This window comes from Boleophthalmus pectinirostris, unplaced genomic scaffold (assembly GCF_026225935.1).
Source record: "Boleophthalmus pectinirostris isolate CB_2022bp ecotype Guang Dong unplaced genomic scaffold, ASM2622593v1 HiC_scaffold_10, whole genome shotgun sequence".
Lineage (NCBI taxonomy): Eukaryota > Metazoa > Chordata > Actinopteri > Gobiiformes > Gobiidae > Boleophthalmus > Boleophthalmus pectinirostris.
This window is the reverse complement of record NW_026570971.1, coordinates 33,473,855-33,490,855: the sequence shown is the minus strand read 5'-3', so window position 1 is coordinate 33,490,855 and position 17,001 is coordinate 33,473,855. Positions and strand designations below refer to the sequence as shown.

General features: G+C 43.0%; 1 protein-coding gene across 1 annotated transcript in view; it reads right to left on the bottom strand.

Annotated features, from left to right (window-relative positions):
* Positions 1-5,772: 5,772 nt before the first annotated feature.
* LOC110153424 (estrogen receptor beta-like) overlaps positions 5,773-17,001 on the bottom strand; it is a 116,140-nt gene continuing 104,911 nt past the window's right edge. Inside the window, 4 exon segments of the mRNA XM_055157098.1 lie at positions 5,773-6,303; positions 9,482-9,883; positions 13,004-13,064; positions 13,067-13,186. Of these exon segments, the coding sequence (XP_055013073.1) occupies positions 6,201-6,303; positions 9,482-9,883; positions 13,004-13,064; positions 13,067-13,186 (686 nt within the window). The 3' untranslated portion in view covers positions 5,773-6,200.

Below are 17,001 nucleotides of genomic sequence, written 5' to 3'. Positions count from 1 at the left end.
TTGATAAATACTCAAAAGCTGTCATAAAACCTTTAACTCTCCTTTTGGCTCCATCAAGAGATCTGAATCTTTTGGATGAGTTCATTTCAAAGAGGCATTCAGAAGATTGGCTCTTTTACTCTTTATTTAGATGACAAGAGCCAGTGTGAGAACTCCTTTCACCCACAAACTAATCACACAGAGAAAAGACCAAGATCTGTTTAAAATGGTTCAAACTGAGACAGGGAGTGTGTTTGCCTTTGGAGATATGCAAAAAGAGCCCATGTTGTATTTTCTGATCGATGTTCTAATGTCATTTCCTCATCACAAACAGGCCTGCAGTTGTGTTTTGTTTCATTTAACATACAAACCCTGCACATTTAGGCTGAGTTCTTCTCTTCTTTTAAACTCCATACACCTACAGGGCCGATAATCTAAATCATTTTGTGCATAAACTTGCTGCTTCCGTGCTGATTCCTGTGTTGGTTCAGTGTTAATCAGTATAAAATGCATCAAAATTAGAAAGAAAAAGATTTGGTTCTTTTCAAAATAAAATCCGGTTCCAACAGTTCACATTAAGGAATCGTTCAAAAGAGCCGGCTCTTTCACAAACGTTACATCACTCGTGGACTTTTAAGCACTTTATTATCTTTATTGTCTCAGATATAAACTTGCAAATTGACAGTAAACAGTTGATTTTTGAATCTGAAAAGCTCAAACATTGAACAGTATTTTTACAGACACGAGTGAGTCTAGAGCTGATTTTAAACAAGAACGCTACATACATACAAAATGGTTCTTTTGTAATGATTTATTTTGGTTTGGCAATTATTTAAAGTGGAACTAAACACTACATTTTTTGCTATTAAGCTGTGTATGTGGTGTTTATCTACTGTTTTTAGTCAGTTTTGGTAAACTTTTGCAGAAAGGAAGGAAAAAATATCAAAATCTTCAGTGGCCTCTGCAGTTTCAAGTACTATGTGACATCACACATGATGTTTCCGTGTTTCTGATACAAACACCTGTCTGGGAGGGTGGAATTTGAAGTGTGGATACCTGTTAGACCAGGCATGTCCAAACTGCGGCCCATGGGCCAAATGCAGCCCTCAGACAAATTTTTCTTGGCCCTCAGGCTTCCAGGTGAATTGGCCCAAATGACCTTATATCATTTAAAAATTAACTTCTTACTGCAAGCTTCTGGAAAATCTACCTTGATATAGTGAATATTTAATATTTAGTGTGTGGTTTTAAGGATCTTAGCATGAGCCATCAGTATTTATTCATGCTAAACGTGTTAAACATGCACATATTTCAATTATTCACTATACTGAACACCAGTCTGTGGCCCTCTGCTTCATCTGTGTTTAGATATGTGGCCCTTGATGAAAAAAGTTTGGACACCCCTGTGTTAGACCAATCACACTGCTCCTTATGCTTCCAGACCCCGCCCCTCACTCTCCCCTTTAGTCCTCCAGAACCCACCTCACTCTCCCCTTTAGTCCTCCAGACCCTGCCCCTCACTCTCCCCTTTAGTCCTCCAGAACCCACCCCTCACTCTCCCCTTTAGTCCTCCAGACCCTGCCCCTCACTCTCCCCTTTAGTCCTCCAGAACTCACCCCTCACTCTCCCCTCACTCTCCCCTTTAGTCCTCCAGAACCCGCCCCTCACTCTCCCCTTTAGTCCTCCAGAACTCACCCCTCACTCTTCCCTTTAGTCCTCCAGACCCCGCCCCTCACTCTCCCCTTTAGTCCTCCAGACTCCGCCCAGTGTAGCAGCTCTGTCTGAAATGTGTTTTTAGACTGAGTTTAGGTGTTTAGTTCCACTTTAAGTCATTTTGTTGAGTAAAATCAGCTCTAACTGAACCAGGCAAGAGATTGACAGTTTAACAGTCATTGAAAAGGCCACAGACTTGTATTTTTTGACACCGATCGAAAACACAGTGGAAAAACAGGCTGAGTTCACTGTTAGAACATCTGGAGACAGGTCCGAATTCTCAGGTGGAGTTTGCTCTTCAACGCTGCTTTTTCTCCATGAAGACATTATTGCTTTGTCTGGAATGTTTCACAGTACGGCATTAAACCTTTATATCTTCATGGAGACCACAGGAGTTACAGGTCAGATCTGTGGAGAGAAGACCCCACACATACTCAGAATACCTGTTTTTCTAGGTATTTTTGAGCTATAAAACCACCTGTAATTGAATACAGGCAGTGTTGGGGAGTAACAGATTACATGTACCGGCGTTACATAATCAGAGTACAAATTATAAGGAATGGTATTCGGTTACAGTTACTGGTAATTGGATTACAGTTACTTTGTTGAAATAAATGGATTACACGGCGGGATTTTCCTGTTTTCACATTTTGTGCTGTATCCCCCCCTTTTTTTTTTCTTTTGGTAATTTCACTCATTACTGGAAACTAAACCAGGTCTAAACCAGGTCTAAACCAGGACTAAACCAGGACTCTAAACCAGGTCTAAACCAGGTCTAAACCAGGACTAAGGCAGGGCTAAACCAGGACTAAACCAGGACTAAGGCCAGGACTAAACCAGGTCTAAACTAAATCTAAACCAGGTCTAAAACCAGGATTAAGACAGGACTAACACCAGGTCTAAACTAGATCTAAACTAAATCTAAACCAGGACTAAAACCAGGTCTAAACCAGGACTAAACCAGGTCTAAACTAAATCTAAACCAGGTCTAAACCAGGTCTAAACTAGATCTAAACTAGATCTAAACCAGGACTAAATCATGCTGTGTGGACGTGTCTCCTCTTCTTCTATCAATAATATTTTTAATTTGGTTCAGTAAAGTCTGGACTTTTTATTTTCTTTTAGCAGATAAAACATCTTATGTTACAATATCCTCGTCTTTGCTTCTCTACAGCAAATCAAGTAATCCAAAGTATTCAGATTACTTTACTCACCTAAAGTAATTTATTGGATTAAGTTACAAACTACATTCTGGGGTATGTAATCTGTAATCTGTAGGGGAATACATTTTAAAAGTCACCTTCCCAACACTGAATACATGTAAAGTAGAGCTGTTTAATGTCATACTGTGGAACATTCCAGGCAGAACAATGACATCTCCATGGAAACAAGCAGGTGATGGACCCTCAAGCTTCTTCTAGACTCCATCTGAAATCATGACGTCATCAAATAGTTAGAAAGTGAACACAGCCCGTGGAGAGTCCCATATGAAACACAGACAGTCAGAGCCGGGTAAAAACATGCAGATTGTCAACAGTTCCAAGATGGCGGCTTGTTGTGGCTTGAATATGTTGCGTTTGACCCTGGAGTGGACAATAATAACAATTTCATTTAAAAGGCTGGATAAGATATACCAACTGGACGTACTATGATTTGACCTGACGAAGCTGCCCGGTTGGTGGCGAAAAATCAGCTTCAAAAGTTCAGTAAGTCCAGTTGGTTTAGTTGAACTCTTTAATAACAATATTTTATTTTAATTTTTTTTTAATGGGACAATAATATAAAGCTGTTATCCTATTGAGTTTTGACATTATAATACAATACAACTAACAAAGTATTCCAAGTCTTTGAAATACTGTACTCTTATTGGACCATTCTAATGCAGATATTCAGTATTCTGCAACAAATTGTTCCAAGTATTCTGACGTTCTGGGGCTACATCTGAGCGTAATTAGCTGTACGCCAAATGTGGCAAGAAGCAAAAGAAAAAGGTAATTCTGTAAACTGGATAAAAGTTCCCGGTGCATGTTGCACTCTGCCAGGGCCGCCCCTGTCACCAGTTCTGTTCATTTTATTTATGGACAGAATTTCTAGGTGCAGTCAGGGGCCAGAGGGGATCCTGTTGGGGACCACAGGATCATCTCTGCTGTTTGCAGATGATGTTGTCCTAACGGCTTCATCAAACCAGGACCTGCAGCACTGGGGCAGTTTGCAGCAGAGTGTGAAGTGGCTGGGATGAAGATCAGCTCTTCCACGTCCGAGGCCGTGGTTCTCGACCAGAAAAATGTGTATTGTCCTTCCCGGGTGGGTGGAGAGTCCCTGCCTCAAGTGGAGGAGTTCAAGTATCTCGGGGTCTTGTTCATGAGTGATGGGAGGATGGAACGTGAGATTGACAGGTGGATCGGTGCAGCGTCGGCAGTGATGCGGTCGCTGTATCGAACTGTTGTGGTGAAGAGGGAGCTGAGTTGAAAGGCGAAGCTCTCGATTTACCGTCAGTCTACATTCCTCCCTTCACCTATGGTCATGAGCTCTGGGTAGTGACCAAAAGGACGAGATCGTGGATACAAGCGCTCGAAATGAGTTTCCTCCGCAGGGTGGCTGGGTGCTCCCTTAGAGATAGGGTGAGGAGCTCAGTCACACGGGAGGAGCTCGGAGTAGAGCCGCTGCTCCTCCATGTGGAGAGGAGCAGCTGAGGGGAGGACAACTGTTCTGGATGCCTCCTGGACGCCTCGCTGGCGTTCAGGGCATGTCCCACCAGGAGGAGGTCCCGGGGAAGACCCAGGACACACTGGAGGGACTATGTCTCTGGGCTGGAATGGGAACACCTCAGGGTTCACCCCAGAGGAGCTGGAGGAAGTGTCTGGGGTGGAGGAAGTCTGGGAGTCCCTGCTTAGACTGCTGCCCTCGCAATCTGGCCCCAGATAAGCGGAAGAAAATGGATGGATAAATGTTTCTTTTGTCCAGTGACAGAATTTAATTTCTCTTTTGCTCTGGACGAGTGAGGGTCATGCAGACCTGCTTTAGACTGTTTATTGTTCAGATGAAACCTGAACATAGTTCAGCTCTGGAGCCACATACGACCCTTTGGTTGACTCTGACCGGACCGTTTAAGCTCATTTGGAATGACAAAATAAATATATTTTATCATTTGACCTCATGCATGAACTAAAGCTGCATTGCTTTTATTTTAGAGGTGTTTTTTAAATGACATTTTTTGTAAAGCGACCTCACTTTTTCTTTGCTTAGTCCGAACATAAACTGTTCCCAGTCTGAGCAGCTCGTCAGAACAATGATATTTGCTGCTTTTTTTAATAAAGAAATATAATTAATATTCTGCAGAACTGAGTGAAGCATTTTGGCCTCCACAATATTTTCTGTTTCTCATGTGGCCCCAGGGAAAAAAAGAATTGCCCTCCTCTGGTTTAGACACAAGTGCAGATCTTTGTGTTGTTAGAGTCCACTCCAGGGCTGTGGTGAGGTGGTGGTAAAAGTAGTAAAGTACTGTACTTCAAGAAATTAGGTATCTGTATTTTACTTAAGTACACTGAAAAGTGAGTACTTTTTACTTTTACTATACTTCACTACATTTGAGAGTGAGTATCTTACCTTTCAGTCCTGTTCAAAAATGTAGTGAAGTAGAAAGTACAAAGTATTTTTATTATAGTCAGTAGTCTGCTGAAAAATCTGAGAGTTTATTTTTAATACATTTGTAATTTGAGCAAACTAAAATTTACAGATCAAAACAGAAACTGCATCTGAACATCTCAAAATCTGTGTGAAGTACTTTTACTTTTTACTCTTTAAATACATTTTTAAACAGGTACTTTAATACTTTTACTTAAGAAGTTCTTGTCATGTGATACTTTTACTTTTACTTGAATATTTTTTGCTCCAGTATGTGTACTTTTACTTAAGTAACAAAATGGAATCCTTCTCCCACCCCTGGTTCTGCGTAGTATTGTACTGTATTGTATTGTATTGTGTAGTATTGTGTAGTATTGTGTAGTATTGTGCAGTATTGTGCAGTATTGTGTAGTATTGTGTAGTATTGTGTAGTATTGTGCAGTATTGTGCAGTATTGTGTAGTATTGTGCAGTATTGTGCAGTATTGTGTAGTATTGTGTAGTATTGTGTAGTATTGTGTAGTATTGTGTAGTATTGTGTAGTATTGTGTAGTATTGTATTGTATTGTATTGTATTGTATTGTATTGTATTGTATGGTACATGTTGAGTGTTACAGCGATTTGTAAAAGTGATTAAAAAGAGCACAAGTCTCTTTGGCTCCAGCGGCGTCAGAGAGTCACGATTTACCAAAACACAGACGAATCGCACAGGAATCGTAGAAAAAGTGTGGAGAAGTGGAGATGTGAGAGTTTCCTCCTGTGAGCTCAAAGGTTCCACACTGAGTCCATGAAGCAGAACCACAGAGGACAGGAGGAGGGAGGGGGGGTCCTCTTCAGGTGTTTAAAGCCCCGCCCCCTTCTCTCAGGTGTCCATAAACCCGCCCCTCATGTGTTCATCGCTCCGCCCCCTCTCTGCTCTTGGAGGAGGTACTGCGAGGGGGCGGGGCCAGTGTCGCAGGAGTTGGACCAGGAGTCTGACGCCAGGTAACTAGGACAGACAGAGGAAAATGGAAAAGATGCATTATGAAAAGTTTTGCTTGAGGTCCGTCACCTACTTGTTTCTATGGATACATCATTGCACAGTCTGGAATGTTCCACAGGTGACATTAAACAGTTAATAAACACATTTATTCAATTACAGGTGGTTTTATAACTCAAAAATCCCTTGAAAAACAAACATTCTGACTGTGAGTGGGGTCACCTCTCTGTCTGGTTTGGTCTTCATGAAGGTAGAAAGGTTTAATGTCATATTGTGAAACATTCCAGACAAAGCAATAACATCTCCATGGAGAAAAGCATTTGATGGACCCTTCACCAGAAAACACAGTGCACCTTAAAGTCTTATATAATGATAATAATAGTATTAATTTTACTCTGTCAACTGGTCAAACGTTTCAGTGAAGACATTTCGTTGTTCATTCTTTTGGCCTCAGTGCTGGTTGGACACTGCTTTAAAGGGCCGCTAAACACCAAAATCACTTTTTTCTACTTATTTTCTGTGTAAATGTGTCTGAAATAGAAGTGTATCTCTATCCCTGGACCTATTTTGGCATTTTAGTGCATATTTGTTAAAAATGTGACTTTTAGGTCAAAGTCGTGTCTGTAGCAGTCTCTTTAGGATAAACTACGGCCAGGACATTTGAATTGTTGGGTTGGACTCAGAGCCAGTGAGTCAGATGCAGGTTATAACATGATGAGCGCAGACACTGGTGTCTACGGGTGGTACGTGACAAGCCCCTCTCAGCCCTGCCCCGACCTGGCATCGCCGGGCACCGACATGTCTGGAGTAAAAGGAAACGTCATGGCCCGAGCAAAATGTCTGCTCTGTTTCAATGTCTGAAGAGCACTGGTCCACGTGTTGGACTGTTGTGGCTGTCAGTCGGCTGTCAATCATTGCCCCAGAGCCCGCCCCAAACCTGCTCCCCCCAACCCACTGGGCACTGCCCCACACTCGCTCCAACCCGCCCGGCACCGCCCACTCTGGAGGATTTTTCAGATTTTGCTTAGGGGTGGAGTAAAGCTTCAGGAGTGTTTAATGTCTCTTTAAATCGGTCTGAAGTGAGGAGCAGGGGCGGACTGGGAAACTCAGGACCGGAGGGGGAGCGGGTGCAGTGGCCCCCCAGTCGGAACATACAGATATCCAGTCCACCCCCTGTGAGGAATTAACTATACTGAGATTAGCACATGTATTTGTTTAGAACAGGCATGCCCAAAGTACGGCCCGTGGGCCAAATGCGGCCCTCGAACAAATGTTTCTTGGCCCTCAGGCTTCCAGGTGATTTGGCCCAAATGACCTTGTATCAATTAAAAATGAACTTTTTACAGCCAGTTTTTTTGAAAATCTACTTTGATAAAGCCAATACTGAAGATTTAATGTGTGGTTTTGGGGATTTTAGAGTGAATAAGGACTGATGGCTCATTCCAAAGTGTTAAACATGCACATATTTCAATTATTCCCTGTACTGAGGGTCTGCGGCCCTCGATCAGCCCTGTGCTTCGTCTGTGTTTAGAAATGTGGCTCTTGATGAAAAAAGTTTGGACACCCTGGTTTAGAGTTTCTGTTATTAGTCATTAGTTATTAACAAGGTCATAATCGTTCAGGCCCCTAAAACCTTTTCCAGTTGAGAGAATTTAATTTGTTTTGCCGAGTCAGGTTTTGAATCACTGTTGTCTCAATAATGTTTTTGCAATAGTTATTTGTTAATTGTTTTTTTACTGTATATTTCTATTCTCCTGCTGTTCTTGAACTGTGCATTACAACACTGGAATTTCTTCACTGTGGCACAAATAAAGTTCTATAGGCGAGTTTCATTGTTGACAAAAGCGCGCGTTGGTAAAGGTCACATTTTTCTATAGCGCTTTTCCACCTTCAAGGCACTCAAAGCACTTTACAACAAGGAACCACTCACCCATTCACACACCAGTGTACACAAACACTGTGGGCAAGGTGGGTTAAGTGTCTTGCCCAAGGACACAATGACAGCATTCATCTGTGGGAGCTGGAATCACACCAGCCAACCTGTGGGTCACTGGATCTGAACCGCTCAACCTGTGATGTTTTATGTCGAGAGCTGGAATCAAACCGCCAACCTTCAGATCAGTGGGCGAATGCTCCACCAACTGAACTACTGCTGCCCTGCGTTGCAAACTGGGAATTATTTTGGTCGGTGGCAAGAAACACTAATTCAACATGATGGATGGAGTGAGAAAGCACGTAAAGGGTATTGATCCCGATTATTTATCCACTCTAACGGCAGAGGACCCAAGACCATTTGACCAGAAATTGGTCATAAGCATCGACGGACGACAAATCACACTTTTCAACCCCGACAAAAGGTGGACCAAACCAAATTTCTGGTCAGAATCACCAACTACCTGGACAAATATTCACTTTGGCGATATCCAGAGTGACTTGGTGGAAACAAACATGGTCAAACATAAAAAATGCTGACAGTGACAATGACAGTGAAGACACGGACAACATTTGTGTTTGACCATGTTCATTTGTTACACGACATAGTGATATGGCACCTGTTATAGAAGCGTCTGGAACAGCGACCAGATCAAGTGGTTGAGCGCGTTCATATGCTGCAGTAAAGAGCAACGTTTGATACTTCAAACCAGGTCTTGATGGGAACATGTTCAGGATGCATTTGGATTATTTTTCAATAGAGAAATAATACACCACGATAAAGAAGGTTTAACGCGACAATACAGCTCCCGCAGTTTTGCATCTCTCTATGGGAGTGAAAGGAAGCGAGAGGAGGACACGCCCCCCCCATGCTTCCAGGTGTGGCTCCGCCTTTACCAGTTACGCTGATCGCCAGACAATCCGGACAGGGGACTCAGCGCTGCGCTGCGCAGCATCCGGCGTCAATGGGTTAATGAACGGTAATGAAAACCCGGACATTTGCATCACTATAAAAAAAAAAAAACCCGGACGCCCCGGACAAAATACGGACATGTCTGGGGAAAAACGGACGTTTGGTCACCTTAGTGTATCATATCAGCAACTTCTTAATGATCCTCAGCCCTACCAAACACCCTAATGAAATAAATGATTTTAGTTTTGTCTTAGTTTACTGGTAGAAATGTTACGTCGTGGGACTTTAAAAATGGTTTGATGAACTTGTAGAACCAAACTCAACTGGGGAAGCAGGACTCACTTGTTATTCTCCATGTGAGGGAGCACCAGGCTGTGACTGGGCGTCTGGCTGTGTGTGGGCGGGGCTTGCAGGTGTCTGTCGAGGATGTGGGCGTGGTCAGCAGGGGTGTACTCCGGCTGCGGTTGGCCAAAGGAGTCGGGGGCGTGGCTCTGGGGGATAAACTCCGGTTGCGATTGGCCGAAGGGCTCGGGGGTGTGGCTCTGGGGGCTGAACTTGGGCTGCGATTGGCCGAAGGACTCGGGGGTGTGGCTTTGGGGGCTGACCTCGGGCTGCGATTGGCTGAAGGCCTGGGAGGCGCGGCCGCTGGTGGAGGTGTTGGCGTCGAGCATTTCCAGGAGAAGGTCGTAAACGAGAACAACATTTTTCCTCTTCATCGTAGAGAGATGATCCATCCCTTTGTTACTGCGAGAGAAAGAGAGATGGAGAGAAAGAGAGAGGGAGAGAGAGGAGGGAGGAGGAGAGAGGGGGGGAAGGGGGGAAGCAGGGAGAGAGGGAGGGAGGGAGAGAGAGAGAGAGAGAGAATGAGTAACGGAAGGAGGGAGACGGAGAGAGGGAAAGAGGAGCGAGATGGAGAGGAGGAGAGAGGGGGGGAAGGGGGGAAGGAGGGAGAGAGATGGAGGGAGAGAGGGAGGGAGGGAGAGAGAGAGGGGGAGAAGGAGGGAGGGAGAGAAAGGAAGGAGAGAAAGGAAGAGGAGAAGAGAGGGGGAGAGAAGGAGTAAGGGAAGGAGGGAGAGAGATGGAGAGGAGGAGAGAGGGAGGGAAGGAGGGAGGGAGAGGAGGGAGAGAAAGAAAGGGAGGGAGAGGAGGAGAAAGATAAGGAGGAAGGGAAGGAGGGAGAGGGAGGGAGAGGAAGAGAGAGGGGGAGAAAGGGAAGGAGGGAGCGAGATGGAGAGGAGGAGAGAGGGTTGGAGAGAGGGGGAGAAGGAGGAAGGTAGAAAGAGGGAAAGGAGGAGAGAGAGGGAGGGAAGGACAGAGAGAGAGGAAGGAGGAGGGAGGGAGTGGAGGGAGAGAAAGAAAGAGGGAGAGGAGGAGAGAGGAAGAGGAGAAGAGAGGGGGAGAGAAGGTGTAAGGGAAGGAGGGAGAGAAGGAAGGAGCAAAATGGAGAGGAGGAGAGAGGGAGAGAGGGAGAGAAGGAGAGAGGGAGGGAGATGGAGAGGAGGCGAGAGGGTAGGAGAGTGGGAGGGAAGGAGGGAGGGAGAGGGCGAGAGAAGGAGAAGGAGGGACAGAGATGGAAAGGAGGACAGAAAGGGGGAGGGAAGGACAGAGAGAGGGAGAGAGAGGAAGAAGGAGGGAGGGGGGAAGGAGAGAGACGGGCAAGGAGGGAGGGAGATAGAGAGGAGGAGAGTGGGGGAGAGAGGGAGGGACAGAGTGAAGGAGGGAGAGGGAGAGAGGGAGGGAAAAAGGGAGGGAGAGGAATGGAAGGAGAGAGAGAGAGATTTATTTTCTTATTCAATGTGAAATACAGATTTGGAGATACATGAGCTCCCACGGATGTTCCTTAAACCACAAATGATGAAAAATGACCAAAAACATAACGACAAACCAACAACACGACAACAAACCTCTCCATAAAACATACGACACGTTGAAGTGTTTCGCATAAATTATTGACACTTAATCAGGAGTCTAAACGTTTCTTAAATCTAACGCTGAATATATCGGACAAACTGCACCAAAAATCTACCACCACGACTGTTTGACAATGACATTTTAGTTTTATTTCATCAAGCTCCACAAATCCTTCTGAAAAGTGTGAAATCCAGGTGATAGTGAGTCTAAACGCTCGTGGTGAGATGCGACTGTGGTGAACTCTGCACCACCAGTGTGTTACTGAAGAGAGAATGAATCCTGCAGCACATAAAATACACCAAGATCCTCCTGAGACGCGGCCCATTCATGTGTGTCCATTGTAGTGGACACTGAGCTCTAAAGTCTATATTTGAAGTGTTTTGAGAAAGGCTCTTCATGGGGGGATTAGGTTTCCTCTGTCTATATAGGACTGGGGGGTTATAGAGTACTATCATCAGTGTTGGGAAGGTTGACTTTTAAAATGTATTCCCCTACAGATTACAGATTACAAACCCCAAAATGTAGTTTGTAACAGAATCCAATAAGTTACTTAAAGTAAGTAATGTAATCTGAATACTTTGGATTACTTGCTTTGCTGTAGAGAAGCAAAGACGAGGAAATCATAACATAAGTCTGCCAAAAGACAAGAAAAAAGTCCAGTCTTTACTTAACTGTATTAAAAATATTATTGATAGAAGAGGAGGAGACACGTCCACTCAGCATTTAGTCCTGTTAAATCCTGGTTTAGACCTGGTTTAGTCTTGGTTTAGTTCTGGTTTAGACCTAGTTTAGTCCTAGTTTAGTCCTGGTTTAGTCCTGGTTTAGTCCTGGTTTAGTCCTGGTTTAGACCGAGTTAAGACCTAGTTTAGACCAGGTTTTAGACCAGGTTTAGAACTGGTTTGGACCTGGTTTTAGACCTGGTTTAGTGTCCGGCGTGGAATTACTGAAAAAAAAAAAAAAAAAAAAAAAAGGGAATACCCCGAAATGTGAAAACAGCTAAATCCCGCCATGTAATCCATTTATTTCAACAAAGTAACTGTAATCCAATTACCACTCACTGAAACAGTAACTGTAACTGAATACAGTTACTCATAATTTGTACTCTGATTACTCCCCAACACTGACTATCATGTCCAGGATACAAAATTAACTCAGTAGGAGTTAGTCTGTAGCTGCACTATAATATTACTACTACTAGTACTACTACTACTACTACTACTACTACTACTACTACTACTACTACATGTACTGGAGTTACGTAATCAGAGTACTAATTATGAGTAACTGTATTCTGTTACAGTTACTGTTTCAGTGAGTGATAATTGGATTACAGTTACTTTGTTGAAATAAATGGATTACACAGCCGTATTTTCCTGTTTTCACTAAACCAGGTCTAAACCAGGACTAAAACCAGGTCTAAACTAGATCTAAACTAGATCTAAAACAGGACTAAATGCTGGGTCGGACGTGTCTCCTCTTCTTCTATCAATAATATTTTTAATACGGTTGAGTAAAGTCTGGGCTTTTTATTTTCTTTTAGCATAAAAAACATCTTATGTCCGAGTCTTTGCTTCTCTACAGCAAATCAAGTAATCCAAAGTATTCAGATTACATTACTCACTTTAAGTAATTTAATGGATTCCGTTACAAAGCACATTTTGGGGTATGTAATCTGTAATCTGTAGGGGAATACATTTTAAAAGTCACCTTCCCAACACTGAATACTACTACTAAGACAACTATGACTATGACTACGACTACTAATAATAATAAAAATAATAATAATAATGATAATAATGATAAAAATAAAATGAACAAAATCTAAATACCAAGGTGTTCATTTACCTCAGAATAAATAGAAAATCACAAAAAAAAAAAAAAATTACAATACACTTTTTTTCTTTGGGTCCCATGAGGATATATGAAGACTGTGTTTTGTATAGTTGTAAATACCTGACGTGTCGTATGTGGGACAGCAGCATGGTGAGGTGTCCCAGCCGGAGCGTCTGCTGCTGGAGGACAGACCCAGTTTGGAGATGGCCCAGACCAAGGCGTCGATCACAGAGTCGAGTAAACGCAGGAGTTTAGCTCTGCTCTCTGCCTCCTCTGCAGTCTGAGGACTCGAGTTACACAGATCTGAGAAATATAACAACAAATATAGCCACAAGCGGCAATGATCGGCCCTTGTGTGTGCCTACACCTCGTCCCGCAAACGCCCCGTCCCGCAAACACTGTGCCTCACAAAACACCGCGCTGCGCACTAACCCTAATAACCCAAAGCTTAAACCTAACCCTAGTCCTAATCTTCACCATAGCCCCAACCCTAGCCCTAACTCTTAACCTAACCCTGCCGTTTTACATCATTTTTGCATGTATTTATTAAAACAAACAGGCCTGGTTGCAATATACAGTTTTTGTTCCTTTTGCCAAGATGCATCTGGCTACAAAATTGATTTTTTTCTACACAAACTTTGTGTAAGGACGTCCCATTGGCAAGGGCAGATTTTGTGCTTGTTGCCATAGCAACACCATGTAAATGGGGTGTGGGCATCATTGAGTTTTTTAATGGAGACCATGTCACAAATGTGTATACCAAATTTTATGTATCTATGACAAATAAAACGTTATTGTTCTATTCAAATTTTCTAGGGGGCACTAAACCCGGACTAAAACAGGTCAAACCAGATCAAACCGGATGAAAACCAGATCAAACGAGGTCAAAATCAAGGCAAGGCAAGTTTATTTGTATAGCACAATTCGTACACAAAGTAATTCAAAGTGCTTTACAGAATAAGAAATACATTAACATCATAATAAAAACAAATCAAAACATAAATAATCATGAAGATTAAAATTCAAATTTAATTAAAATCAAGATTCCATCATCACCGTGGCGATGTCTTGTGTCAGCCAATCAGCTAACAGCATGGAGCAGCATGCCCTATATAAGGCACCAACACTTCTGGCACCAAACACAACTTCTCAAGACACTGTTGAAGACGTACACAACCATGGACAGCTCGTACACTTTCTCCTCCAAACCCTGGCACCTCTATACACTAGAGGATGACGCCCACCTCTACGACGAGGACTTCAACCTGGAGGCTCTGCTCTGCCCCACACCATCAGGCGGCGTTCAGAAGCCAGCGGAGACCCAGGTGTCTCCCGACATCCAGGACTCCTCAAAGTTTGAGGAAAGAAGTCCGGTCCAGGAACTTCCACCCCTGGAGGACAGCGCTCTGGTCAGAGAGCTGCGCGTAGAGCTGGAGCGGACAAGGGCCCAGCTTAAGACTGAGGGGGAAGATGGCCAAAGAAAAGGCCTTGGAGCTCACTAATGCTCTTCAGGAGAAAGACAAGCAACTCCAAGAAGAGGTTAGAGCACATAAGAGGCTCCAGTACCTGTACCAATCTAAAGTACAGGAAAACGAGCACTTAAAACAAAAGCTCAACTCCGATGACGTCACAGAAAAGTCTGCTGAAAAAGACTTGGAATTTCAAAAACTTACTTCTACTCTCCAAAAGAAGGAAAAGGAACTCCAAGATTTAGAGAACACACATACGAAGATCCGCGTCCTGTACAATGTTAAAGTACAGGAGCACGTGCAACTCAGGCAAGAGTTTGCCAACTTCAAAAAAGTCAGTGAAAAAACAAATGAAAAAGACTCTGAGTTGAAAGAGGTCAAAGCCAACCTCCTGACAAAACAGAAAGAGCTGGAAAATGAGGTGAGTGCGTATAAAGACTTAAGATGTCTCTACAACAAGTCGGCAGCAGACAAAGTAGAGCTCAAACAAGAGCTGTTCAACACCAAGAAAGTGAATGAGAAGTTGAAAGAACAACTTAAACAACTTACATTAAAGACTGAAACTACTTGTAACGATGTTGGTGGAGATCAAACCACCAATGAAAACGAGAAACTGTCCAGGAGGCTGCAGGAGCTGACTGCTGAACTTTATTCAACACGAGAGGAGCTGCGTCTCCTGAAACGTCATCGTGATCGTGAAAGATCCAGCTGCCCAAAAGGAGCGGCCGTAGTGGAGCAGCAGTGGAGGAGGCTCAGGCATCAACAGCACTAGAGCCTCCACCTCCAAACATCACACTTTACACACATGAATAAAAAAATAACAACAAATATTTAAATGTGTGCTTTGACCTTTATTTTAGTTTTTTAATCATGTTTTATTTTTTGGTTTTTTCACATAGTTTAATTCACATGCCAGTCATATGACATACTGCAGTGGCTTGTTTTTTATGCAGAAATTGGTAAAGTGAATGTACCAAAAATAATATAATACATCAGGGGTTTTCAGAGTGAATGCCTCCCCTTAGAGTAGAAGTAAAAACACCTGAGCCCACTATACCAGGACTAAACCAGGACTAAACCAGGACTATACCAGGACTAGGGTGTCCACAAAGCACCACTGGACAACGGCTGCGCTTAACTCTGTGAGGCACGGAGCTCTCCATCCATCCTTTCACCTGCGCTCACCCGACGGTCTAGACGGGCGCACCTCCGGGCCTGTCCACACACTCAGTCTTGGTTCAGTTCTGGTTTAATCCTAGTTTAGTCCTGTTTTAGTCCTATCCTGGTTTAGTCCTGGTTTAGTCCTGTTTTAGTCCTGTTTTAGTCCTAATTGTAAAATAAAACCTTATTTTTACATACAAATTTTCTAGGGGGCGCTATTGCACCCATCTTTCTTACATCAGTCTGTTCAGAGTCGGGGTGTGAACACACAGTTAAAATTTGAGTGAAATTGGCCAAAGTTTGTGCGATTTGTCAATTTTTTGATACAGACAGACCATGCATGTCCCTGATTGGCTAATCCACCTGTCAACCACGCCCATCTGAACTCTAGGAGATTCATCGGTGTAGTCTCTATTCACGCTTACGTCACAAACCAGGAAGACGTTTGGAAAGAGGAGATGACAACTTCTGGTGTAGTTCCCGACACTGGACTCACCGACTGTGATCAAACCCACTGAAGTAAATGTGATCAGAAGTAAAATGAAGCCTGCAGACGTATGTGCTGTTTGGAATCATCTCATCTCTTCTAATCACATGTACCAGTGCACTCGCAGTTGTGTGTCAGTTTGGAAATGATGAAAACTGAAGTATGGTTGAAATTAGCTGAACATAATAGAACACTACAATGACATGGAGATGAAGAAAACTGGGCCATTTTCTCATTTTTCCTAGATTTTGTTAGACTTGGAGCCCGCCAAAAGTTGTCATCACATGTTTCCAAACGTCTTCTTGGTCTGTGACGTAAGAATAGAATAGAGACTATTGGAGAAGTGTGTATTCTGGATTCCAGACAAAAAGTTCATTTGCAAAAACAGATATTTTAAAAGTCATCAGTGACATGAAGTCTATGTTTTCAAACACCAAAATGTCCTTTATGGAAATCACAATAATATAATTCTCCTTGATAACAATCCTCCTAATATTATTTTCACTGACAATTTTTGTAAAAGACAGCCACAAAAAAATGATACTTTTACAAATACTCAGTTTTTCAAAAGCATGCCGTGTGTGTTTGCAATTAAACTCTTCTGACAAATGAAGGAGTCTGGACTAGGGATGGGCATGATTTATCAACTAATCGATAACTGATCATTAAGAACGTTCATTTTTAATCAACAAACTGAATGTATGTTGCTGTGTGCAGTGTGAGGAGACGAGGCTGCGTCTGACACAAACACTCTAAAACAAACAAGCTCTATACAGCTCATCAGTGTCCCGGGTATGATCGGGTTTTTTCAGTATCCTGGTTTCGACATGGTGCATGTAAATGCAGTATCCTGGTTACTGCAACATGAAGCTGAGTGCACATGTGTCCAAAAGACAAACACTGTTCAGTCTTTTCATCACAACAGAAGCTAAAATAGATAATGTGATCAACATAAATAGAGTGAAATGATGTTAAATAAAGAGCAGCACTAAACCTGCACA